Below are 26,820 nucleotides of genomic sequence, written 5' to 3'. Positions count from 1 at the left end.
TGTACCATCCTGTCAGATTAGCCTAATGATTAGCATTACTGAGAACTGACAGCAAGAGGAAGGAACAATGAATGTCATTTATCCTCTTTTTCTCTCTCTTGCCCACTCACTTTCTTTTTTAGCTCTGTTCCTTGCTTTTAATCTCTGACCCCCCCCTCACCCCTCGCTAACCCCCGCCCCTCCCTTACCGTCTGCCTACCTCCCTCTTAATGGTTTTATTCCCACATAGAGTAGACTTGGCTCAGTAAAAGAGGATAGAAATAAAATCGGAAACAAAGTTCCTGATAAGAAGACTTTTTATTTCGTTCAAAGTGACACACACACACACGTACCATCACACGACAGGTCGCTACCTCAAAGCCCTGTTATATAGTCGAGGTGCCGTGTGCCAATAAAGTAGTTTGTAATCAAATAATGATAGGTCGTGAGGGTTGAGGCCGGTTGATGATATGAACCCGCCACAGAAAAAGGAGGGCTGGGAAGAAGTGAAAGAGACAGAAGCGATTAAAAAAAGATGATTAGGGAGACAAAAGTAAGCAGAGAGGGGACATATGAAGAGATCGAAGGCATGACAAGACACACAGGGTCCTGTCCTCTGCCTCCAGCCTCTCTGACTAACTAACTGTTGATCTTGTAAAACATCCAGCATTGAGTCCTTTCAGAATGAGGCCACAGGTGAATAGGATTTTCGGTATTACAAGTTTTCTGAAAATGTAACTTTAAATATTGCAAATGATGCGTTATCTCATTGTTATCACCATGAAACTTGTGACAGCTATTTTTTTTTGTATTACACATTTTCAGAAATTTTACGTTTAAATATGCTAATCTAATGCTAACTTTTGGTAAATTTGGGAGGAATCTAGAGACACAAATAGACAAAGTTGGAAAATAAGCATTGAATTGTGTATTTTGGATGTCTTTCCACTTAAACTAGGAGCTGGCATCCAACTTTACTCGACAGCCGGTTTGTGTATATGTAGTGTAAAACTGCAAATGTGTTCCCATTTCTGTAGAAAAGCAAAAGAATCAACAGGATGCAATGTAAATGTGAATAGATGAATTCATGTTTATCATGGATGAAGGCAGGCAGGCAGAAAGAACAGCAGCTACTAACTTACACCTGCTGCAGTTCCTCATGTTAAATCCCAGGGGTCAGAAAAGAGGTGAAAAGAACTACACAAATGATGTTTAAACTTTTCTTCTAATACTTGCTTATTTATTTACTACAATCTGGCAATGGAATACCGCTCATTGGTTGAACTGCAAACATGTCACATGAGGCCTCGTGTAAGATTTACTTTAAAGAAGGAACGAGTGTCTAAGGGATTAAAAAAAGTTTTTTTTACTTGGATCTCTCCCGAATTTTGTGATATCCCAAAATCTACTCCAAGACTTGGCTGATGTCCAAGACAAATAAAAGTAGAAGCGGCGTCTTCACAAACTGAGCCGTCAGTGTGTTTGTTTGCTTCTCTTTGCTGTTGAATCCAAACAAGGCTCAGAGGAAAGAGGATAGGTGCGATAAGAGCATCCTGTGATGCTTGTGCCTGCACCAAAATGCTGCTGAGGGAATGAGTTCACTGCTTGTTCCGTCGTTTAACCATTTAGACTGACTCCTACTTGCTTTATTGCTTCAATTTAGCCCAGCTCTTGCCCGCAGGAGTGAAAAGTTAGGGACAATTTCTCTCAAGGATGAGGGAATTGAATTTTAAGATTGCCATTTGGAATCTTCCCAAAAGGACACATTACAACGTATTAGACGGGAAGCATTCTTTATTCCTCACGCTGTTATTTCCTCGCTGTGAAGCCTGCTCCTTGTTGACGAGGAGTTGCACAGTGACCAGCGGTCGTTCCGCCCTGAGCTGAATGTATCAACTGAGGGAAAAGCTAACGTCCAATTTCAGCTTCTGCATCAACACAGTGATGTTCTGTCTTTTTACTGATTTTAATGATACATGTAGCATGCAAAGTTCTGTTCCACCGTTCTGCCCTACATTCAAAACATCCCTTAACAAGTCAATGCAAGCTTCAGTAACTCCCATTGTTAGTTTGTCAGTGACACAATATAATCCCGTCACCATGGGGACGGTCCTCCCAAGAAGCTCAAAAAGCTTCATGTCAGCAAGTACCCCAAAACGTCACCTTCATGTGTTGAAGTGGCAAAGCCCTCTAGTGGCCGTAGCAATTATGACGGCACCGAAGAAGGAAGTCAGGTGACGTTATTACAAAGTCCATAAAGTCCACATAGGAAGGAGGCAAAGTGATCTCACTGAAGTACGTCGAATTACCACAACCTCTGAACATCACACTACGTAATGTTTAAAATGATGCCGCCGCCAGGGAAACAATGTAGCGTCTGGAAAAATGCCTGTCTTACACATGCAATACTATTTGAACCAAGTTAGGTAAAAAATCCAGGTGGCATATGTCCAATTGAACCAGCATGCCAAATCTAGAGATAATTTAGATTTGTACTGAGCCTTAATCTCTCAAAGCGTGCGTCAATGTTCCCAACAGAGTAATGCCACACCTACAGTATCATCAGCAAGCTAACTGACACACTCATTATGTAAACAGCACTGGTGTAAGCCATTCCTTGTGGATACTGCTGAGGTGAGTTACATTTTTGCAGGCAGTTCATCTCTCTTTCTCTCTCTCTCTCTCTCTCTCTCTCTCTCTCTCTCTCTCTCTCTCTCTCTCTCTCTCTCTCTCCTTCTCTCTATTATGTTGCAAACTGTTGAGATCTTCCAGCATGGCTGGCTGGGGGCCTGGGTTAGATTGGCTTGTGCACAGCTGGTGTGTGGAGGACCTGATGTAGCTTTAAGTCTCATGCAAACATTCCATTAAAATAGCATTACAGAGCTACCAAGAATATCTGTTATAATAGCCCCAAGGTGTACAGAACTGCAGAAAATACTGTTTCTCTGTGTGTTGTTTAGTTGTGTTGGTTGTGTAACGTATTTGTGCTCAAGCCTTCACTTTTGCATGCAGGCAGTCACAGTGTGTGTGTGTGTGTGTGTGTGTGTGTGTGTGTGTGTGTGTGTGTGTGTGTTTGCCCTCTGTCTATCAGTAGATATGTGTATCTGAAGGTTTCACACTGTGCAGAACGACACCTTTCATAACTCCATGAAGAGAACACGGTGTATGTAAAAAGACAGCGCAGAGTGCTCCTGCACAAAGCAGCTGGCTGAATTCACAATAATGGCCTCAAGCTTTACAGGCCAGACACTTTTGATTTCTCTCTCTCTCTCTCTCTCTCTCTCTCTCTTTGTCGTCCTGTCTATCTGTCTTTCCGTCGAGCTTTGAATCTGACAGCTAAATTTAAAGCAGTCAGCTGTTTCGTTTCAGACGTCGGGGATTCGGGTGGTACCTGCCTGTCTCATCTATCTCCGTGGTTGAGTGATGGCAGTTAGCCGGCTTGCGCACGTGGCAGACTGACACGTCTGATTGGTCAATCCCAGCCTGTCACTCATTTCGCCGGCGCAGTCACCGCAGCTGAGAAGCAATTGTCGCGACAGGGACAGAGCCTCAGGCTATTATTGCCAAGTTGACACAGAGATTTACCTCTTAGTGAGACTAGAGACATCTCAACTCAACAGCTTTAACACACTCAAATTTCAATTTTGGTAAAACGCTGGTAGTACTGACTGGAGTTTCTGTGATAAAATGGCAATTTCTAGTTTCATTAGTGTGCTAGCGTTATCTCAACCGCAATAGCTTTCCTCCTTATTCCTTCACCTACAGCTTTCTCCAAGTGTCTTGTCCAACATCAGTGTGATGTTCTCTGTGTTTTCCCCCCTCACTTGAAATCACTGAAGTTGTTATTGAGTTGGTGCCGAGGCAGAAAACGAGTTGTTGTGTTCTTTCTGTTAAAGGTGCAATGTGTAATGCCTAACTACACGGTCCAATAGAAATAGCCGGGCAGCATTTTACCTCTCCTACGTTACGTTAGCCACCTTTGTGTTTCCAGTGCCACTGACTGGAGGTTGTATGGTAGCTGTACGTTTTGATCCCCTGTGCTCTGGTTTGCACTGGCGGAAGCTTCAAGCTAACTGCTAACCGCTAACTGAAGGTCCGTCTTCCGGAGCTATCGCGCGCTCTGCTCCCGGTGAACAACTCTCCTGGCGGCGGGGGAAGATGACGCGAGGGTTCGAGTAGTTTTCACGTTTCAGGGACTTTCGGCTAAATCCAGTAAACAAACTGCACACAGACCATGGATGTATTATTGATGAGCCCTCAGTGCAGCTCTACTTCTTTCTCCTCTCATGTTAGACTGAGGGCAGACGCTACAGCGACTCACTATCACCTCAAGAAACAAGCAGTATTACAAGACAGAACGGGCCTGGGCTAGCTGGTTAGCATCTTCTTTTCAATAGATTTCTATTGCACCTCCGCAACACAATACATAGAGGTCTTTGACATAGCATTAACACTGTAACCTCTTCACATTCTGTTACAAAGGTTACTTCATTCTTTTTATATTTTAAACTCAAATTCTTGCCAGATTTCACACCTTTAAGTAGAGTGACGGGTGACAAAGAAAGTGTTGAGGACTCAACCGGCACCTGACACAAAAAGTGGCTGTCGAATGTGGCAAGGGAAGAACAGAGGGAAATAATTGGTCTGACCTCCATCCTCCACTTGGAAAGTGTAAGATAATTACTATTGATGCCTTAGGTTTTGAGTGTCACCCTGGATTACTCACAGTGTAACACGGTGCTACACTCCATCCCCATTGACCTGCTGCAGTGCCTCTGACAAAGGCATTTTAGCCTTAACCAGGCCCTCTTCTGAGGGGTTTCAAAACCATCGGATTCCTGCAGCGACCATCAGTTATTTATCACAACAGCAGAAATCTAAAACTTATCCGATGGTGTTAGTTTGCTCTTGTTTGTCCTTGGAATGGCTGACGCCAGATCTGGTGGACTTAAAAAAAAAGGAATTGAAGCAAAGTGCGGAGAAAGGTCCAGGAGTGTGAGGGAGGCCACGGCTTAAAAAGTTCAATTTGCTGTTTCACAAAGAAGATTACTTTAAGTGAACAAATCGCTCATGAGTGGCACTGTGCTGTTCCTCCACTCTCCTGGCAATCCTCACTGTGCTGTCGAGACAAATAATAATGAATTATGGTAAGAATGAAGTAGCACGAAAGGAATGCCTGGCCCGCCTCTCGTAAGCTTCTGGATTCAATGCTACTAGTTTGTGCAGCGATCTGGGGTTAAGTTAAAGCACACAGAGGACGACCAAATCACATACTACTACCAATATAGAATAAGACAATACAGTAAATGTCTACATTTTTTTGCTTATGGATGTTTTTTTTGTTTTCCCTTATTCGATATAAAGCCTCTCTCCAGCTGCATTAGAATGTGAAACAGCCATTACCATGAATATTGAACAATATAGATACAGAGAAAGAGGTAGAAAATGAATGGAATTAATTGAAAATGGCAGAGATTGAGAGGAGGGAAATGGAGGAGAGACGTGAAGTGGGAAGGGAGCACCGGGCAGTGAAAGAATTCGCTCTCCTGCAAAGAGATAATAGCTGTCTCTCAAAAAGCAATCCAATTCATATTCCCATAATGCAGTTTGGACTTTGCAGCTATGTTTTCTTTTTCTTTCTTTTTTTTTTCTGTGCAATATTAAACAATGCAACAGTATGCAATGATTTATCATAAGTATGATAGTTGTGTTATGATAGCAGAACTCAGATTTATGCACATGCAAATTCCAATTATTGGGTGGTTTCATGAGTCGGTCACGAAACCCAGTCGGGTCATCTTTTCCATCCGATGTTTTGCGCGAGGAAGGAAGCGGTGGAAAAGTCCAAAGGAGTCTGCCTGAGGTGAGATCGTGTGAAGAGGTGCGAAGCCGCTCAGGAATCTTGTTTTATTTCCTGTGAAACACGAGATGTTGTTCCCGAGCTTTGAGAAAGATTTGTGATGTCAGGTGGCTAAGTGAGCATCTGTGTATGAGGGGGAGTGAGAGACAGGCCCGGGGGGGGGGGATCTAAGTGTCCAGGTATAATGGTCGTCTTCCTGTGTCTGACCTCGAGAGCTGTGGAGGTTAGACCTCTCAACAATTCCTTCCCTTCATCCCTCTCTGCTGCCTTCCTAAAGGATCATTGTGGTTCAGTACATTTTGGATCCTATTTTTTTTTTATGTAGATCTTGCCATCATTTCTATTGGTTATGTTCATTTTGAACATATTATTTATGTATTTAAACTAACCTCTGTTTTTTTTGGGTTTTTTTTCCTTTTTTGGTGGCTCTTCTCTTCTTTGTCTCTCTCTATCTCACTGATCAACTCCTGATGCTCTCATAAGGTATTCATCCTCCTTTCATTCATTCATCTCTCACACACGGCTGTTTCCAATTGGCCCAGAGACATTCTTGGAATGCCAGGGCGTCATTGTTTTGTGCAGTGTGTGTGTGTGTGTGTGTGTGTGTGTGTGTGTGTGTGTGTGTGTGTGTGTGTGTGTGTGTGTGTGTGTGTGTGCGTGTGTGTGTGTGTGCGTAGGTGTGTGGCGCTGCCGTTTTCACTCCCTCATGTTGAAGAGCAGCTCTGGACCAGTGGAGAGAGATTGGATGGTTGAGGAGAAGACAGCTACAGGAGAAAGAAAAGTAGAAAAAGGAGCAAAAGTAGAGAGAAGATCACTTGCGTTTGAATTCTGACGCCTTGAGTCAGAAACTCGGCGATTGTGCAAACAAGACTGGAAGTTCTGTGTAATGAAATAGCGTTGCAGTAAAGGGCCCACCCTCCCACAAATACATGCAGAGTTTGTTAAGTCTCTGACATAAATCTAGAGATCAATAAGTGTTCATAGATTTTAGGCAAATGGGTATGAAGTGATGTGCAGTCAAAGCGATGCTTCTACAAAGGAAACAAAGGTTTATGCTAATGAGTTATAAAGGCTACTCTTTGGATATACTTTTATAATTGGCACTCAGACATGCACATACTTTTAATTACACATGCAAGTCCTCATACTGTGCAGACAAATGTGTGCACTTTCAATTCAATTAGTTAAACATAATATTGCATATTCGCATTACAGTACGCGCACTGATCTTACACACACACACACACACACATATGTGCGTTCATGCTTTGGGATAGCTTCAGAGCACCGGATAAAAATATTACACCACAATTACATTACAGTCAGCCACGACAGCTGGTCTGGACAAAAAGGCACCACAGCGTCTCTGTCTCCGTCTCTCTTTGACTCTGTCCTCCATATTTATTTACATTCCTCTTTCTTAGTCATGTGTCTCCCATGACACACGACTGAGCTAATCTAAAATGCAGGGAGCCCGGCATTGGCAGGCCGAGTCAAGCAGAGACCAAAGCCATCTGCCTGAACGAGTTTATGCCATCCAGAGTGGCACGGAATCCAAGAGGGCCCGCATCTTCCCTGAAGAATGTCTAATATGAAGGAAGTGATTTTTAAACCAAATGAGACGCGCATGATGGGTAGACAGACGGACTCGTAGATGAATGGATTTGTTCGCTATTTGCGGTCCCTTGGTTTGCTATTCAGAAACTTAACTGTGTTCAGCAAAGACTGTGGTTTGTCAAACTGACTCCTCATCATGGAAGCGTAAACCGAAAGACAGCATGAATAGGGATTCGAACCCAGGAAGGTTTCGTCATTTTTTTTTTTGTTTTTGTTCCGCGGCCAAAGACGGTCCAGACTATTTGAACATCATAAGCCGAAGATTTTGTATGGAGAAAAAAAAAAAAAAAAAAAGTGAAAGAATGGAGAAACTGGAAGAAAAGGCATTCATTCTTGTTGTCATAGCAGGAGAATTCACTACAAACACACACATGGGCACAGAGAGAGAGAGAGAGAGACGTGCGCACACACATAGTGATGCAAACGGACAAACACACACAAAGCAACAGGGAGGCTACTAACACAAACAAATAGCAATTACTATAGTGCCTGCAGCCTAGCGACCAGGGCCACTGGATGTGCTTGTCCCTCATCATGTGCGTGTGTGTGTGTGTGTGTGTGTGTGTGTGTGCGTGCGTGTGTGTGTGTGCGTGTGTGTTCTGTGACAAAGATCCTCTTTTGCGAGTCCCAGAATTTTTGTGTGACAGGTTTAGAATAGTGGGACAGCAGAAGAGAAAGTACGGCTTCTAGAGAGAGAAAGAACTGCAACATCACTTTATTTAGAGCAAAGCCCAGTAGCGATGGGGCGACAGCAGGCTGGTGTGACGACACGCTCTGCAGCATTTATTTGAACTTTTACGCATGTCTAAAAGCCTTGGATCTCATGAACGGATTCTGCATTCCCATGTAGAATCTTTAGTAGTATTGTAGTCAGAGTGGAATTTAACACCTTCGAGAAGAATTTGGTTGAATGCAGGTAGACAGTATCGTCTAGCGATGATTTCACTTTTTATTCGGTTCAAAATGAGCTCGTAAACTGGCTACTTGTCAAACGACGCGGTTCTCTCTCATCTCCAACTCCAAGTCTCGAATCGTAAATAATGAGCAGCGCACGGAAAACTAAGTCTTGGGGTTGAACATCCGCAGGCTGCAGACGTTGAGCCCCCCTTTTTTTTGCCGCCAGAGGCTTTATCCATCATGATACATAGTCAAAAATCTGACGACAAGGACGATGCGTGATGCAGCGTATAGCATGACGCGCGTGAAATAAAAAAAAAAAATCACAGAATTTTAAATATGTGACAAGTAACTTGAAAGAAATAGATTGCACTTAAAAAAAAACAAAGTCTGCTTTAAAGCCAGGTGCCAAACCAGGGCTTGTATAGATTTCTCTGCTTTGGTTTGCGATTGTGATCTTATGAATATAAAGTGTCTCTTTTCTTTTCTTGTTGGTCTCGGTATTCATGAGCCACAGTCTGCTCTAAGTTGTGTCTCTGACCTATTACCATTTAAAAGTAACCCCACTAACCACTTGGGCATGCACACATGTGCACGCTTGCAGGTGTGCGTTTCATGAGGATCACAAAGGCCCATGAAACACATTCGGTGTTTAGCAATTCAAACCGCACGATGAAAGTGTGCTAATTCAAATAACATTTATTCATGAGCGGTGTCCTGTCTGCCACTGATTCAGGTGAGGTGGTTCGCCAATAAAGAGCATGCACAATGACATTTTAATTAGCGCTATTGTTTTATGGGCCTTAATATTCATACCGTCTTTGTTCTCTGTTTTGTGTACGATCACATTATGTCTTGTCCCGTCTCCTCCGTGGTGTTTCAACCTATTTTCATTAGATCCAAAGACGGCTTTTGATGTTTATTGTTATTGAGGCAACCGAGCGCTACGTGCACATTAACGCGTCGTGCGTCTGGAAGTTTCTCAAGGTTACATTAGTCAAGTCTGATGAAAGAATGCTGTCTTGTCTCATCTCATCTTTTTCATGTATTTGCCTTAATCTTTGTTTCTCTTTTCTTCTCGTCTCCTTGTTCTTCGCCTCCTTCTTTTGACCAGCCTGTCCTTATTTTCCTCCTTTCTTTCTTCTGGAATTTTATACACTGCAACTGACCCAACAACTTTATTTCCTCTTTAACTGTTTGTTCAGTTTATTGTGTTTTATTATTTCAGTCGTACAGGTTCATAGCAGCACTGAAGTCAAGTCAAGACACTTTCCTCAAACTGACCAATTACTCACCTACTCAAGCAATCCAGGGCTTGTAAACTTAAATCACATAGACTTCCAAGTAACTTCCACCGGGGCGAAGTTTTGATATCTTGTATCAGCAGCGGTTTTTGATTTGCCCTCGCCTCTTTCTATTTTGCTTGTGAGTTTTAAACCGTGGCATTGAGACGTCCACATCTGTCTCCTTAAACACATACACCCTTGTGTTATGGGGGCCGTTTACGGTAGTATTCATGGTTCGGATCGCGTTCTCCCTCCCTAACAAAGCACACACTTCAGTCCCCTTGGAGGAGCCCAGCAGTGCACCGCCAGTGAACTGCAGTTCGAGGTGCCTCAGCAGTGGTTTGATTGAAGCCCCTCACACGTGGCAAGACAAACTAAATTAAAGGAGTAAACACTCCAGAGTGCAAACAACCCGCTCCAAACATAGCTGGCGTTAACACACATCTATGCTCATCCTCTCCACGCCTGTATTCCTTCACCTTCCCTCCGTTGCTTTTCTCTCTAAAACCGCGATGTTATCACTGAACTTCTCCAGATCCGTAATAAGCTGGTTTGATTGATCATGGCTAATTCTAAAAAGCCGATAGGAATACCTGCAGCTCTCTTTGTTTGTGTGTGTGTGTGTGTGTGTGTGTGTGTGTGTGTGTGTGTGTGTGTGTGTGTGTGACTTTGACTGAAGCTCTCAGATGAGGAGCCAATTGATTGAGATGGCCCCAATTAGTCTCTGTGATTAATTGAGTGTGATTGGATGTCGTCCCTGGCACCTCCTCGTTGACGTTATTGACAGGCTAATTAGTTGCCGTGGTGACCGCTTAAACACAGCTTATTGTGTGTGACTCTGAAATGACCCTATAGCAGCCAATCAACCTCTTGCTTGTGGCCGTGTGTGTGTGTGTGTGTGTGTGTGTGTGTGTGTGTGTGTGTGTGTGTGTGTGTGTGTGTGTGTGTGTGTGTGGCCAAATACTCCTCGAGAGATGTTCCGATATCATTATTACAAAATAATTAGACAGGATGCTGCTACAGTATGTGGAAATGTTTTTATTGTTTTATTTAGCCATCATAAATAAAAAAAAAAATAGGATTACTCATATTCATGTTTTTCATCAAGAACAAGATTATTCATCCAAGAGAGAAGTTTCAGCATCCAAGAGGAAGCGGACAGAGATAAAGACAAAAAAAAAAAAGACGGAACCACACCACACTTAGTGCTGAAATTACAAAACATTACAGGATCCATGAAACTGGATGCAAATGAACCTGAATGATCATCAGCGATGAGAGGAATACTTGAGATGCGTTGGATGAATTGGGCCGTGGGTATTTCGTCTGCAGCTACAGAGAGAAAGCACATTGGGCCACTTCCATGTGATGTCGCTGTGAATCGTCCCATCTGCTTGTTGTAACTCCCTCCCTCCTGAGGGATTGCCTTTCCACTCGTTCTGTTGTTCTCCACTGTTCACTTCGTCCCACGTTGAAACACTTTGATTGTTGCTTCTGTTTTTGCCACAAAGGACTTGTCTCTGATATCTCTGGTCACCACTATCACTAGCTTTCTAAATGGGCGCTCATGGCGATCTGGCCTTTATTAGATGGTGAACAACTGTAACACACTTACACAAATGGTTAGCGTCGTGTCTCACACACTGAGGACCCACATCTTGTTATCCAAAGTTGAAGTAATATATATATTTTTAATGAATTCATTTTTTTATTATAGATAGATGTTTAAAGGGCCATCTAGTATTCATAATGCACTCCAAACATGTGGTATAAGTATAGGGAAAACCTCTTGTTATGTACAGTTCTCAGCCTTTATCCCATCACTGTTAGTTAATTTGGAGTCAATAACTTATTATACACACGTTGTGTGTTTTTACTTTACCTTGTGCAACATTTTAATGCGTCATTCCATCTCTATCTAGCTCAACATTCAGACCGTTGTTGAGAGGACATTCAGAATACAACGTCACACACTACTTCATCAGCCCCATGTCAGGGTCACACATCTTGACATCTTTTGAATTTAACTCTCTAAACTACTGAAAATAGCTGAAAAGATTATGTGAAATAATCCATTTCTCTCTATGCTTCTTGAAGTGGGGTAGCGTCTCCTTTCATTACTGTTCTGTAAAAGCATTACCTTTTTTCTTTTTTCTTTTTTTTTTCTGGCCACACCCTATTAGTCCTGTTCCACAAACACATTGGGAGCGATCCGTTTCCCCCACAGGGGACAGACATCCTGCTCCTCGACCGAGCCGCTCATGCAGTTTTTCCCATGTCCACACTGAATGGGTTAGCGGCTCTTAAAGACAGGATGACCCATCCCACCCATTCAACTCCGGTGTGCATTACTGACTACCATATGAAGAGTCAAAGTGTGTGAATGTGGCTGTTATCAGGCAAAATATCTTATCAGCAGTATATAATGCTTATTGGCTGCTATCCAATATTTAATAACGAAAGTCCAATGCTGCAGCATAACCAATGAAGCACCATGAATAGAAAACGCTGCGATATAGATCAAGAAAAGATAAAGAAGAAAGGAGGGTGAGTTTGGGAACGGAATAAAGAGTTGGAAAAAAATGATTTATAGGTGAAACATAATATAAAGAAATGAGTTGTTTGTGACGTGGCGCTGTACACTCCGTATGTCACATGCAGTAGAGATAACAAGGGTAAGAAGTTGTGGGGAGAAAAAGAGGGAGTGGTGGACGAGTGCGCGGTCGAGTAGCCGTGAAGAAAAGACCCTAATCTTGGAGGAGGCCAGAGTTGGCGTAACATCACTTTTTTCTGGCCAACCTCTTTTATTCTTCCGTTGCGCTACCACTCCAATATCCTTCTTTTCTCCACACGCCATCTTCCCTCCCAGCTTCTTTACTGTTTTTGCATTCCTCCGTCTCTCCAATGTCTCCAGATCTGTTCTCGATCGCCTTCTGCTTTAATCGTTTTTCTTAAATCATTTAAATGTGATTGAATTGTTCCAGACGTTTGTCCTGGGTAACACATATCTCACTAAAAGGTTTCCAGGTCACTTTTTCTTGTGCATCCAACCATTCAGACAGCTTAGGGGACAAAAAAATCAATGCAAATACAGTCAATTTCAAAATAATTGCCTGCAGTCACAATATTTAAGCCGGCTGCAGTCATTAGATAAAAACAACAGGAAGCAGATATGCTGTTCACCCGGTGACAGAGTGAGCAGGAATGATTCATTGATTTGAATCCGGTGTTGAATCTGCCCTGACATTTTCCTAACAAGGTGGTCTCAAATTTAATCAAGATATCAGTTTTGACACTTTCAGCTTGAGGTTCATACAAAATGTAAGTGATACTGCTGTGGAAGCTAAAGTTGTTTTAGCCCCGCAGGTACATAATTGATCTTAATCACCCCCTCTTAATGAGTCTAACTTTAATTTATGGGTGTAATAAAAAAAATAAATTACACAAACACAAGCAATCACAGCTAAACAAATTAAAAGCAAGATCTCATAAAACATAACCGGAGACGCAACTTAATTAAAACGGCGACGTCATGTATGTATGAAATACTTGATCAATAATGAATAATTCAAAGAGGAAACGTGTAATTAAAGACAGCTGCTTTGCATTTGATTCATGTGAGGTGTGTTACTCTGATATCTCTCTGGTATGTCTCTTTCTCAAACTCTGCATAGTTCTTAATTATATAACGTTAGTTAACATGTCTTTTTTTTTTTCTTTATTCTTTCTGCAGTTCCCCCCCGAGAGCCCACAGTCACCTGTCGATCCAACACCTACCCTAAAGGCTTCTACTGCAGCTGGCACCAGCTGCACCCGACGTACATCCCCACCACCTTTGAAGTCGACGTACAGTAAGTGCATTGGTCTTGTGTCTGGGTGCAACTTTTAGAAGTGCATGCTTAAGTCACTCTGTATATATTGGGGGTGTCATGCAAAAAGACCTAGCCTACATTAAGTGGCATGACTTAAAAGTTGTACTACAACGTATGCATTATTGTTTTAAATCCATGCAATCATTGGGGCACACGGACATTTTGAGGGGTCTGCTGCTCTAACCTGAACAAGGGGGATGAAGCCTCGGGGGGGTCAAGGGTCATTTATAATGTTGCAATTTGGTGTAATCTAGAAATTATTTTTATCACTGGCAGAGGCACCAATTTATGTATGAATTTAAACATTTTACCATCAAAAAGTATGTAAGTAAGTATTCTAGTGAGGAGTCCTATTTCTGACGTTACTGAACAGAAAAGTTGCTGGCTACTTATTTTAACTATTCAAATATATTTTAAATATCAAGGCAACCATAATCCACATCAATCAGTAAAAAAAAAAGTTGTTTTGAGATTATAAATGTGGTTTATAAGAAGAATAATATAATTTGGTTTGGCTCTGTAGGTGTTCCAACAGTAGGTAGACCTTAGAGACTGTGTGGATGGAGACCCGGCGGGTCCGTCTCCCTCAGGTTCTCTTTGATATACCCAGATCACAGAGTCCCACAGCTCACACCACAGCAGGTGGACTCTGCCTTCACTAATTCTGCAACGCCGACATCATTCTGTTTGAATAATGTTGAGTAGTGGAGAAGAGAGAACAGAGAAGAAGTAAAGATGAGGAGGACAATGGAGACACTCACAGCGACAGTAGTGCCCAGCTCAGCCAGTCAACAGGTGGTGCTTTGAGTGATTATTTACTTTGTTTCTATGGCAACAGCTCCACTGAACAGCGGTTTTATTTTCTGGTCATTTTTCCACAAAAAATATCCACGACTCACGAAAGAGGATTGTGATTTTCCTTGAGAAATAATGTTGTAAAGGCATATGTAGGCCAAACCATCCTCTGCCTTACTCACATCTGTCCTTGTTTCTCTTTAAAAAATTCTACCCTATCTGCTCCTAACCTTTCATTTTTCCTCTGCTCTTCAGACACAACCAGCGTTCACTGGAGGTGCAGAAAGATCCGGACCACAAGAATCGCTGTCGCGTACGTTTCCCCGAGGTCTTCTCCAGCTTCCCCTACAAAGTCAATGTGACGGCAGTCAATGCTTTGGGGAAAGCCTCGACCACAATTTCTTTTGAAGAGTCCAGTATAGGTAAGACAGATGCCATGTGAGGTGTTATCACGTTGTGCCGTTCTATTACACGTTTGTAACCAAATTTGATACACCATGAGCCATGTTCGTGTGGGAAGCGCTAACGTTTACCGGAGAGGTTCTGAATGGATCATTTTTGTTTCCTCGTAACTCATTCGGGCTGCAGATTATTAACGCTTTTCATCAAAGTTTACAAGCAGCTCTTTATTTGAACTTAGTTCAGGGACGAATCTAAGATCCTTTTCCCACACGAAATTTTGGCAACAAAAACAAAAACTAAGATGCGGAGTGTCGAGGCGTCTCTTCAAGGATGCCAACCCTTGAGCAATATTAACGCGTTTGTTTGACCACAGATGACTGATTTCATTGACTTCTTGTTCCCTTTGGAGATTTGTTGCGCACACAGTTATGCTCGGTGCCAGAAAGACAAAGGAAATTGGAATTTCAATGGCCAAATAAATGTCACCCAGCTGAAAGGAGAGTGCACAGCTTTTTTTTTTTTTTTTTGCTTTAACCAACAGCATAGTCCATTAGCAAGAAACCCACTGACTGTGCACCCCTGTCATTACCAAAGGCACTAGATAATGAACATGCTACCTCTGAACCTTTTCTGCAGCAAACAGTATTTAATTGAGGCTTGGACGGGATGTGGCAGTCACAAATCAAAGGTCTGCTTTCTCACTGAAAAAACCAGATAATCCAAACAGCAGCTGCGATGGAAGCACATTTTAGTCATATTTAATGTAAGAATTAACCAGAAAAGTCTGTTACTTCGTCTGCTTTTTTCCCCTTTAAATTATAACCTTCATTAATGCGGTAAGTAGTTTGAAAAATAAATACAGTTTGGATTGTGAAGTTTTTGTTCACTTAGGCTGCAGAAGGCTCCATAATAATAGCCAGACTCTTAGAATTCATAAGCGACTCAGGCTGGAAAGCAGTGAAGAGGAGAAATCCATTTTAAAGAAGGAATGAGAAGTACTTTAATAGATAAGGGAAGTGCTGCCAGCACTCCTCAGCTCTGTTGTAATGCTCCGAGCGCGATATGGGTGTGCATGACGCATAAACACACACACAGACACCAACGGGGCTGTGAGCGACTGTGTGGAGTGTGTCGGCCGAGAGGGTGAGGTATTGAAAAAGAGAGAGAGGGTGTGTGCGTGTGTGTGTGTGTGTGTGTGTGTGTGTGTGTGTGTGTGTGTGTGTGTGTGTGTGTGTGTGTACATAAGTAACCAAATGAGGCAGTGACATGCTCTGCCAAGCCCCGGACACAGGACTCATGAAAATGCTAATGCTAGCCGGATTAGCGCCTTGGCTGAGGAAATATCCCTCAACTATTGGTGATCGCAAAACACCCCACTGCTCCTTTCTTTCCCTCTGCTTTCTCTTTTATGCCCACATACCCTTCATGTGACTTTGTACTTCTTCCCCCTGTTCCCTCCTGTTTTGCTTCTTCCTCCTCCTCCTCTATCACCAGCCACGTCTCCTCAAAACGTGAAAATGACATTTGTGTGACAAATGTCCTCCGTCCACACTATTATTTTCAGATTTATTTCATAAAGTTTGCTTTCAAGCCAGACGGCAACCTCACATTCTGAAAAGTAAAGCCAATACTGAAGTGCCTTAATAAACCATTCCATGTGTTCTATCTAATAGCCAGCAGGGGGCGAGTCCTCTAGTTGCACAAAGAAGTCGGATTGTTTAGAAGTCTAGTCTAAAATGACTCTACTTCTCTTTTGATTTATTCCCTCAGTAAACATTGTAAACATGAGTTTATGGTCTCAATGGCTAGATTCAACTGTTGTCACAGTGTCGTGGATGTGCTCTTGCCCTCTCCCTTGCTGGCCTCATCTGTTTTCTAACTTTTTTCTAAGTGTTTCAAATAGTTTGACTTCTCTCACCCCTCTTGCTCTCCTCCCCTCATCTCCTCCTTGTTCCTGAATTGTTAAAAGTCGTTCCCATGCCATTCTAAGTTGTAAGCCACATTCATTATCAGGGACAACGAGGCAGATCGTAAATAAATAAAACAATTTCATGCTTCCTGGTGCACTTCTGAATTCTGAGTGGGAGTAAGAAGATTCTCAACTGTCCTTGTTCATCCGACCAAAGCTGGGATGAAATTAGAAGAGATTGTGTGTGTGTGTGTGTGTGTGTGTGTGTGTGTGTGTGTGTGTGTGTGTGTGTGTGTGTGTGTGTGTGTGTCTGTGCGTGTCCTCACATGTGCATGCTCTGGGTACAGTTACAAAGAGAACCCTCGAGGAAATTTCAGACTCATCAAATGATAACTTAAAGCTTTCCTGTGCCAAGATGATCAAACGGTGACTGATCTTGTCTAAAGTGTAAAGACTTCTAAAGTTAAAGCTTGTTTTACTCACACAGATTCTTTTCGTCAACTGTAACACCAGCCCACCTGAGCATGATTAAGTGCTACATTATTTATTCTTTGTGATTAAAATGAATATACTGTAGCCTAATTTCAAAAGGGCGGATGTAGCTGCAGTGGGTTTCTTCCAACACCATTAAATCATCTGTCACTTTCATCCTTTCAATTAATACTTAAACATGGAGGGCTCATATTCAGGTTTCATTTGTGGCTGCTTTATGGTGGTTTGTGCTCAGGTCCCGGGGAGGAGCCAGTAAATGTTGACTTCAGTCAGTAGAAGTGTTAAGTTAAGAAGATAATAACAGCGGTGTAACGTACTTTAATGCAGCACCCTGGAGCTATTTTCTGTTGCTGTCTCATATTTATTTTGTTGTTGTCTCTGGCATGTTCAAATACGGAGCCCAGGCTGCACCGACAAGCTGGTTTGTTGTGTAAAAAAAAAAAAAAATCAGTTTGTTGTCATATTTTGCTAATTTCCGCAGATTCAGCGAGGAAGGTCAGACGTCAGCATTGTCTACAAAAAAAAAAGGCAACTGGAGCTGGCCGACGTTTAGAGGCATACTTACTAAGAGATGCACTGTTTGCATTGTTCCAAGAGCTGCTGATCTGCTTCATATTAATAAACACCACAAGGTAGAGATCCGATGTGTTTCATGCGGTGTAGTCGTTGCGTACGGTACGGTATGGTACGGGTATAGTACGACTCCCTGTGGTCTCAGTTTTCCAGATATGAGAAGATATGCAGTAGTATGGCTGTCATCTATAATTTATTTAGCAAGAGAGGAAACCTGACACAGAACTTTCTGATGTGCTTTTTAAAATTTGCATGTATTCTCTTTGCCTGTCGTAGCTTTGAACAAATAGGACAGCAGCCATGTGAATTAAAGACGAACCACTTCTAGTCATTTAATTATGTGAGCAGGAGATTTTGTTTTTTGTGAGTCCATGAAAGGAACTCAATTAATGCTCTATTACTGACAGGCTTTACATATTATTCAGTAAAAAAAAAAGAAAGAAAAATCACTAAAGACATCTATACCATTTTCTGTACGCCCACAAAATGCCTGTGCACATAGAATAGCACTTCTTACACATTTCATGTATAGTAGAGTTTAGAATTACCTCCTAATTAAAATACAGTCTGCTTCCAACAAAGAGCATTAATGGAAGGAGGAGCTATTGTGCAGTACTTCCACAGCAACACTAGTTTAAAAAAAGAGGACATTTTTTTTTACCCTTTTCGTTCCAAAATTACTGTTTTTATCTTATTTCTGTAAGATTTCGCTGCAGATCGAAGCGCTCCAATTCTCTCTATTTTTCAATCGCAGTGTTAGACGCTGTCATCAAACACCTGTTTTGCTTTAAAACGATTCATAGATTCCACTTCTTTCTTTCTTTCTTTTTTAAAAGCCCATTTATTTGAAAAGGAAATCTGCTGTAGTGTGGGAGAGAGGAGCTACAGTGTTTCTAGATGTCTTGCGTTTTTTTTTTTTTTTATTTTAGCATGCATACAAACCTGTCTGCATTAAGTACAAGGCCTAGATGCTGCACAGTAATGGTTTTAGAAACACTACAATCAGATATTCAGGTCATGTACTACATCGGTAAGCTGCGTCTACGAGCAGATGTAGCTTTTGCAGATCTCTTCTGTTTTACTGCTTGATTGCTGCGCAGTCTTCGCCACCTGGACAGCCTTTAAGCTACACTTTTTTTTTTTCTTTTTAGAAAGAAAGATTAGCCACTCTCCCGCCCACTCTCTTGTTCCATTTTCAGCAAGACAGTGAACATAATGGTCTCGCAAGTAGCCGCTCGAAAGATTAGACTTTTATGTTACGGTGTACCTGTTCACTTGCATCATCGCCAGAGAGAAAGAGCGGCCTGCAGTGAGTGTTGCAACATGAGACTTAAAGGAGGAAAGAGTAACGGTAATGTGGACGCAAATGTGAAGGAACAGAGTCAAGGGAGTGGTGACAGCACGGACAGGACCGCCACAAAAAAATGAGATTTCATGAAAATTATAACCTCGTGATCACGCATCTGTGTTATTCTCCGCCTCATTACACCACCTTGTTTTTTTTTTTTCCTGGAATGTATTTGTTGGCAATTGAAAATTTGCGGAACAGAATTGAGAAAGATGGCTCGTGTCTATCTGCCTGCAACATTCCTTTAAGTTTCATGGACACTGTGAAATGCTTTGAGCCCAATAATCTGTTCCTTGCCATGTTCCAAATTTCATTTCTTGAAATCTCTTTTGGTCAGTGAAGTCCCAGACTCTCATTGTCTCACTTTTCATTTAAGTCCTGTCCGTCGCTCGGCTCTAGTATTAATAGAAGCGCTTCAAAAGAAGGATGTGTTCATTACTCATGCAACACAAAGCTCATACTCTGTTTCAAGTCGGATGAATACTTTAAAAGCCTTTGGGACTCCCCACCCATACAGATTTCTCTCTGTTTTGTTCCGTCCCTGCACATGTTTCCTTCTGTTGGACAAATCGGATGTGGACAAAGAGGACGAGTTTGTGATCTCTAGTCTCCGCTGACTTCACTTTGGTTTCACTCTGCCTGTATGCACTGTTCCTTCTTTCTTTCTTTCTCTCTCTTTATTTCTCCCCGTCCCTGTTTCATCTTTTCACACATTTACTTGAAGAAGGTCACAATGAGATTAATATATCTTTCTCAAGGGGAGAAAGCTGTCGGTCTGCTTTTATCTGTCTTTTATCATCTCCATCGGTCTTTCATATTTCCATTATTCATTCTTTGAAGGTCATATTGAGAGAGATGCCTGTTTGTTTGCTTCTGTCTGTGTCTGTATGTGCTGCGAGTGCCGTCTGTTTCGGTGCCTTAGGCTTACCGCATGCATGTTGTTGCGGGTTTCATCTAAATTGATTTCATCCTCTTGCACTTTATCTGTATGTGTATTATCAGACGTTCTGGTTGTTACTGCAGCTATCCATTCCCTATTGAAATATCATACGTGTTGTCTGGCTGAGAAAAGGTTTCATGTAGCTGAAGTGGCAGGCGAGTGTGTTCCCTGGTGAGAGTGATCCAACAAAGACTGGGTCATTCAATATCTTATGAAAAGCATTGAATAGAATTCGCTCAATCCCTCTGTCTGCGTGTCTTCCTCAGTTGACAGGTATTCAGAAACACAACATGTATACGTGCCTCTCTATCGGGGACTCAAAGGCTTCCCGTCTTCTGCCTCGCAACAAATCCCTCAAACATGCTCAGCTTCTGCCTTTTGTCCTCACCGCTGTCTATGAGTACATGGTGACCTTAATAACAAAGCCATGCAATAATGTTAATAACAATGAGCCTTAGTCATAAGAAGAAAGAGGCGGAGAGAGAGAGTCCTTCTTATAAATTACTTCTTAAAAAAAATAAATGCATTAGAGACTGAAATATCCTGACTTTTAGTTCCTAGTATGAGTCAAGGTTCAAAAGCTCTGCATCACGCACCTCAATAGCGTCTTCCATTAGACCTTCCCTTCCTTCTCTGGCCTTCTCTTCCCTCATGTTTCAAAAATTCAAAATTTGCTGAGCTGTGAGCCAAGCGGTCAGCTTGAACTGAAAAATGTGTTTCTCAATTTACAGAACTGCACAATAACAAATTGGCCTCACAATCGAGACCAGACCCAAAAAAATGTATGTTCAGTTGGAAACGCCTCGTCGCGTGAATCCCTGAAACGTAGAAATGGACTGCTCGCAGCGCTGCCATTGAAGCTCAGGTGGCACCGCGCTAAACGGGAGTTCCAGGGGCGCAAACACTGCTCCAAGAAATGCTGAACTTGTATGTGTTGTGTCGGTGGGGTGCCGCCTTTTAACTGATTGTTCTCATCCACCACACAGTGAAACCAGACCCCCCGGAGCGCGTGACGGCGACCCCGATCCGTTTCAACGCCCGGAGGCTGGAGGTGTCCTGGCACAGCCCCGCCACCTGGCCCGACATCGACAACTTCCCTCTGAAATACTTCCTTCGATACCGGCCACTCATCAAAGAGCAGTGGCAGCATGTAAGTAGCGCTGCTGTGTACGTGTGTGTGTGTGTGTGTGTGTGTGTGTGTGTGTGTGTGTGTGTGTGTGTGTGTGTGTGTGTGTGTGTGTGTGTGTGACACAGAGGGGGAGAGAGAGACAGAAACAGAGAGTTCACACAACCGTACATTTTGGCATTTGGTTTTGTGGTCACGGTTCAACACGATTAAACTCTAGTGAAAACTAAACACATGGACATTAATCACACATTGTGAAAACGAGCTCCTCACTTATGAGTAACGTAGCTTGCCCTGAGAAAAGTCTGTCTGACACATGTAACAACTATGCAGTAAGTGAAGGGAGTTCTAAACGGTCAAGAGTGTTTGTCCAGATACAGCTCCATTACCAAAAGCTGTAAGTCAACATTGAAAATCACCTGTAAGATTATGATTCATTATATGGTATTTGAAAACCTCTGGTGAGCACGTATTCAGTTTTGTGCTCTGAAGAAAAAGACTGGCCTCCCTCCATTTTGCAGATTGAGTTCCACCTCATTGCAGAAATATTTCTCGAAAGGAAATGGCAAATTTTCCAGAAGCAAGATAGATTGTCTTTTAACGATGAAAAAAATTTCATTTTTTTTTACCACTTTTTGTCATCTTTAGACATATAAGGATATTTGTTTAAATAAAGAAAAATAGACTGTAGTTATTTGTCCAGAGAGATGCCTCTGAGACCAGTTAGCAGTCCGATGTGAAATGATCCAACCTGTATCTGTTTGAGTTTGATCCCCAGTCAGACAGACATAATCGCTCAGCTTCTTTGGCGTATGTTACTGTATCTGACTCTTTTTTTTTTTTTTTTTGTCGGTTCAGATCCCTCAGGGCTCCGTATAGTAAAAGCATATGTGTCCACTATAGGATTCCTGGGATGAATGCTCCCTCTGCTAAGGTCTAACACTGCAGCGTTATTATCATGCCCGTCAATGGTTCGCAATGGTGTTGTTCCAAGAACTTGGGTTACAGACTCTCACGTGGAAAAACACACATTTTCTTTGTCCGTCTTCCTCTCGCTCTTTCCATTCCGGCACGTATCCTTCAACAAGTGTCTCCGTCGTTACCTCGCTATGTCAATATGTCCTTCCTTTGTTCTCACTCTTTCCTATGTCTTTCCATTTACTCTAACAGCAGCTCACACACATGTATGTATGGGGGGGGGGGGGGGGGGGGGGGGGTCTTCATCTGTTGTTTGTGTCATTTGTTCAGTATAATAAACATAAAATAATATGTAAAATATCAGTATATCAGATCATTTTCACTGTGACTATTTGGCGTTCTCCTCGTTCAAACACAGCCGAACTGAAGATGTGAAAGCACCTGAGAGGAGCGAAGCCTCAAGACATTCTTTGATTTTAATTATTCTCCTAATTAGGCTGCTTGCAATGAACTGGGGGCTTATTGTTTGTATTAATTACAGCAATTAGACGTATTGATTTGATGTTTCAAGTGATTCATCAAGTACAAGGATTACCTGATTCCTGCTTCTCAAAAGTTTTGATCAGCTTTGTATTATTAACCGCTGAATTGTTTTTAGGTTTTTTAAGTTTAAATGTTATTTTCGGCCTCAGGGAACTGCTCATAGGTATTTAGCATTATTTTTCCTGCGATCTCAAAACAAGAAATGGAACAATATGTGGCAGTAAAACTACATGTAGTTATCCAACATGCACCGCAGCTCTCTAGCTACATGTTGGATCTATGCTCAGACCTTTAGTCACACAATCGCACATACGGTTATTATCTGCACACATTTCCACTCAGTCTCTCCTTCTCACTCTCACAGCAATTGGAATGAAGAAAGTTATAATTACGCCTCGGATCTTTGTGGTATAAATTGGTGATTAAACCTGACACACGCTCTTAGTTCACCTTGGTGCCCTCAACACTAATCAGTCAATATGTGAACTGGTGCATAACGGGAAAGATGGGAAACCTTAAGTCAATATTTGGACTGGGTAAGAACACGTAATTTGTAAATTACACAAATACAGTGGGTGACAGCTGAAAAGCCGCAGGGCTTTTGGCTTTTGCGGTGTTCTTTGATGGATGTCTTCATGGTGGTGCTTTTCATTTTTGCAGCAGAAAATGTGGTTTTCAGAAGGGGGAACCACTTCTGTACTGTGATCATTTTGTGATTGCACTTCTGCCCCTTTTTATGAGGAGTTGGCTCAGAGTGTTAGTCCTCAATCCGGCAGAGAGTGCTCGTTAATAGATATATAATTGGCTCACATGAACACAGTGTCAGACTGTGCAAACAAAATGACAACTTAGTCCGATTATCAGACTCTGAATTTGTTTCTTCTTAATGGCCGTTACAGTCGTTCCCATCGTTTTCTGTGGGCGGGACTTAATGCTACAGAACAAATCAAAGCTGCCTTAAAACTAGCATGCTAACACGTCTGCCCCTCTTGAATTGCCAAAAATAAGATGCGCTGTTTATTGGCCCAATATAAACCTCATTAATTACAGCCTCAGAGGTCGAATATTAATTGAAGTGGTTAGTATTGCTGAGGAATTCACCTTAAATGTGGTTGAACAGCAGCGCTGGGTGAGAATGGCTTTAACGTGTAACATTTTGAAATGTGTTTTGAGTTAGAAATGAAAGCGGCGGCGTGATCAGATTGATCTTTAGAGGAAACCATCCATCCTGCTGAGGAATGAAGGGACGACTGGCCCAGATACTTAGAGTGATGGAGATTCAGACAGAAGGAGGAAAATGGGGGAAAGTTTTGAAGTAGAGATGAATGGAGTGCATCAGAGAGAGGGAGAAGAACGTGAATGGATAGCAGACTCTGGGAGACGCCATAAAGAGAAAGAGGCAGTATATAGAAGTGAGATGGACATTAATAGATAGCATTTGGACTTAAATTACAGGGTGACAATCCACAAATCAGTGACAAAGAGTGGGATTGACAAAAAGGAAACTGAGATGTTGTGTTAAATATAGCATAGAAGCCTGAGACTAATTTGATTCTAAAAGTTGAAAGAAGATTGGATGGTGGATGTAGAGAAAAACAAGAGAAATGCTCATATGGAGAGTTGGCCTCAAATAGACAGACAAATAGATGAAAGTGTGAGAGACAAGAAGAAAAAGGGAAGACTGCATTAAAAGTAAAGTTTCAAAAGCTATTGAATACACTGTGTTTCAAGTTAAATAAAGATAGATGAGTGGTTCAAGAGAAGACGACAAAAAAAACTTCTGGAATATCTTAAGCCTTAAAAGTGTGGCTGATCAGAGAATTAAAGAGGAGAGACTTAAGATCCAACCAATACAAGACCTTGTTCTTCCAATTCCAGAGATTTAACCAAAGTGATACATCTGACATAGCTTATAGATTCAATCGGTTCTTACTTTATTATTACCGGTGCCAATAGGCTGGGACTGAAACGTAGATTGACCAAGAATGTTCAGATGCTCAGTAAAGATGAGCTCAGTTTCAGTACATAAAGGGCAACACACACACACACACACACACACACACACACAGGAAGTGTATGACTCTGGACATGCGTCATGCTCGTTGACATGCATTGACTCAACACGACACCCTGTTTTATTTCCACGTGCATTATTGGTCCAAAAAGAGCAGCTGTTTTGCAGTTGAGTCATCAAAAAGGCTAATTTGGTCCTTGGACTCTGATCGTCCACTTCATAAAGACGGTGATCTCTTTCCTTGAGGCTGCAGCTTCAAAGATAACGTAACATGGCAGGCCAAATGTAATTCAGTAAAATCTGTAATAAAGAGTTGACCATCGAAGACGCGAAAGAATCGCCATATGGAAACACATCTGTATGCATGTAAATGTTCAGTCAGTTTCCCATGGCCTTGTTTCGTTTCCATCCCGCCCTCAAACTCCCTTCACTGAGACGTGAACTCAAACTCTCACTGCAATTAAGGCAATGGTCCAGCAAAACTGTGATAAGGACAATTTCAGATCTAACTCGCATATATATATGAGTATACATGTGGAAACGGGGGAAAAAAAAAAAACGCCCACAGTCACGGATTAACCATATTATTGTCAACAGGCATTCAACACATGCACATATATAGCTCACTGGAGAAGAAGAAAAAAAAAGCATCTCCATCTCATTAAGTCATTACCGAGTCCTAAAAGTCTGCCAAAAAGTGAAACCGTCTGACTGTGCAGGGAGATCCTTTTAATGTTTCCAATGCCTATGATCTTGTTTCAGGAATTTTGAATAAAAAAATAAATAAAATTGTAAACTGTAATGCAGCTGTCAACCTTTTTCTCTCTTGTTTTAAGATACTAGCACCAATGGGAACATATCAAAAGATAGATATTCTTTTAAATATAATAAATAAAATGGATTTAAGATAACAAAGACTTTAAAGGCTTAAAAAAAAAGAGATTCTGTTCATTGCAGTCCATGCGCAGAGCCCCGCTGTATATCTGCATTGTCCGCCCATAAGCTGTCCATGCACTGTCACACCCACTCATACGTTAAAATGTTCACGCAGACACGAATCCACAGGAAAAAAAGGGAGGGACACAATAAGTGGAGCGGCCGGCGCAGAGACAGGAGGTGGAATATGTGTCAGCGTCATCAACACGGCTTAGCCCTTCGTTCATTTATTCATCCCACATTTATTCTCCTTTGTCCTTCTGTGTGACATGCTGCATCCCCCTCTCCCATCCATCCATCTCCCTCACACACACACATACACCACCCACTTCACTTTCTTTGTCGCTTTTTCTCCCTCGCTCGTTTTCCTTCTCTCTTTTTTCCCTTCATCCTCATCTCTCCTTCTCTTCGTCAATATTGCCCTTCTTTCCTATCACTCTTCCATTCACTTTCTTATCTCTCCGTGTGCTCTTCTATGTATTAATGGCATTTGTATGTTTGCCAAAAGTCACTTTCATCCTGCAAGCACTTAGATGAATCAATAGTGGACCAGCAGCTGTGTGTGTGTGTGTGTGTGTGTGTGTGTGTGTGTGTAATTGTAAGTAGATTCACATAGATATAATGTATATAAGTGCATGTGTGCCTGTGTTCCCTTTTCCCTTTTTTTGCTCCTTTATTTTTCCGATTTTGTAAATTTTTGGCTTTCATTCCGTCCTGTTCCTCTCACCTTTTCCCCTTTCTATTGCTAGCTACCCACCCCCCCCCCCCCCACCCCCCCACCCCCCAGCAATCTACAGTTGTACCCTCTCTCATCCATCCATTCATCCATCCACCCTTCCCTCCATGCATTTAGCCAGCTATCTAACCATCCATCCCTCAAGCCATCCATTTGTATCTATGGGTGCACATGATAAATGTTTAGACCTTGTTTGTGGAAAACATCCCATATAAAGGACACTGCCACAGACGGCTCATTTATCAAATCTTTATAACAAACACACACACACACACACACACACACACACACACACACCAGACAGTTTCAGTCCTTTCACATGGGAAAGTTATCATCATTTAGCTCTGCTGTCAAAATACATTAAAGTTGAATTGTATTATTTATATTACGCACACACACACACACACACACAGAGATACATACTGGAGATTTGTTATGGGTTGTGCAGTCTGTTGGCTTTGACAGAATCTAATAAAAGATATACTGTACATCATTTTATATAAATCAGATTGTTGTACTTTGTGTGTTGGTCAAGAAGGGAAGTAAAAAAAAACAAAAAAAACTCATGAAAGAGATG

General features: G+C 42.0%; 1 protein-coding gene across 3 annotated transcripts in view; it reads left to right on the top strand.

Annotated features, from left to right (window-relative positions):
• The window catches only part of cntfr (ciliary neurotrophic factor receptor), a 206,903-nt gene that overhangs the window by 163,171 nt on the left and 16,912 nt on the right, over window positions 1-26,820 (top strand). For all 3 annotated transcript variants that reach the window (XM_068705923.1, XM_068705925.1, XM_068705922.1), the window contains 3 exons: window positions 13,373-13,490; window positions 14,562-14,728; window positions 20,957-21,120. In XM_068705923.1, the coding sequence (XP_068562024.1) occupies window positions 13,373-13,490; window positions 14,562-14,728; window positions 20,957-21,120 (449 nt within the window). The remainder of the gene's footprint in view (window positions 1-13,372; window positions 13,491-14,561; window positions 14,729-20,956; window positions 21,121-26,820) is intronic.

Source organism: Cebidichthys violaceus, unplaced genomic scaffold (assembly GCF_023349555.1).
Source record: "Cebidichthys violaceus isolate CVI_PGR_0920_01 unplaced genomic scaffold, fCebVio1.0.p SCAF_12, whole genome shotgun sequence".
Classification (NCBI taxonomy): Eukaryota; Metazoa; Chordata; class Actinopteri; order Perciformes; family Stichaeidae; genus Cebidichthys; species Cebidichthys violaceus.
This window is presented reverse-complemented; position numbering and strand designations above follow the sequence as displayed.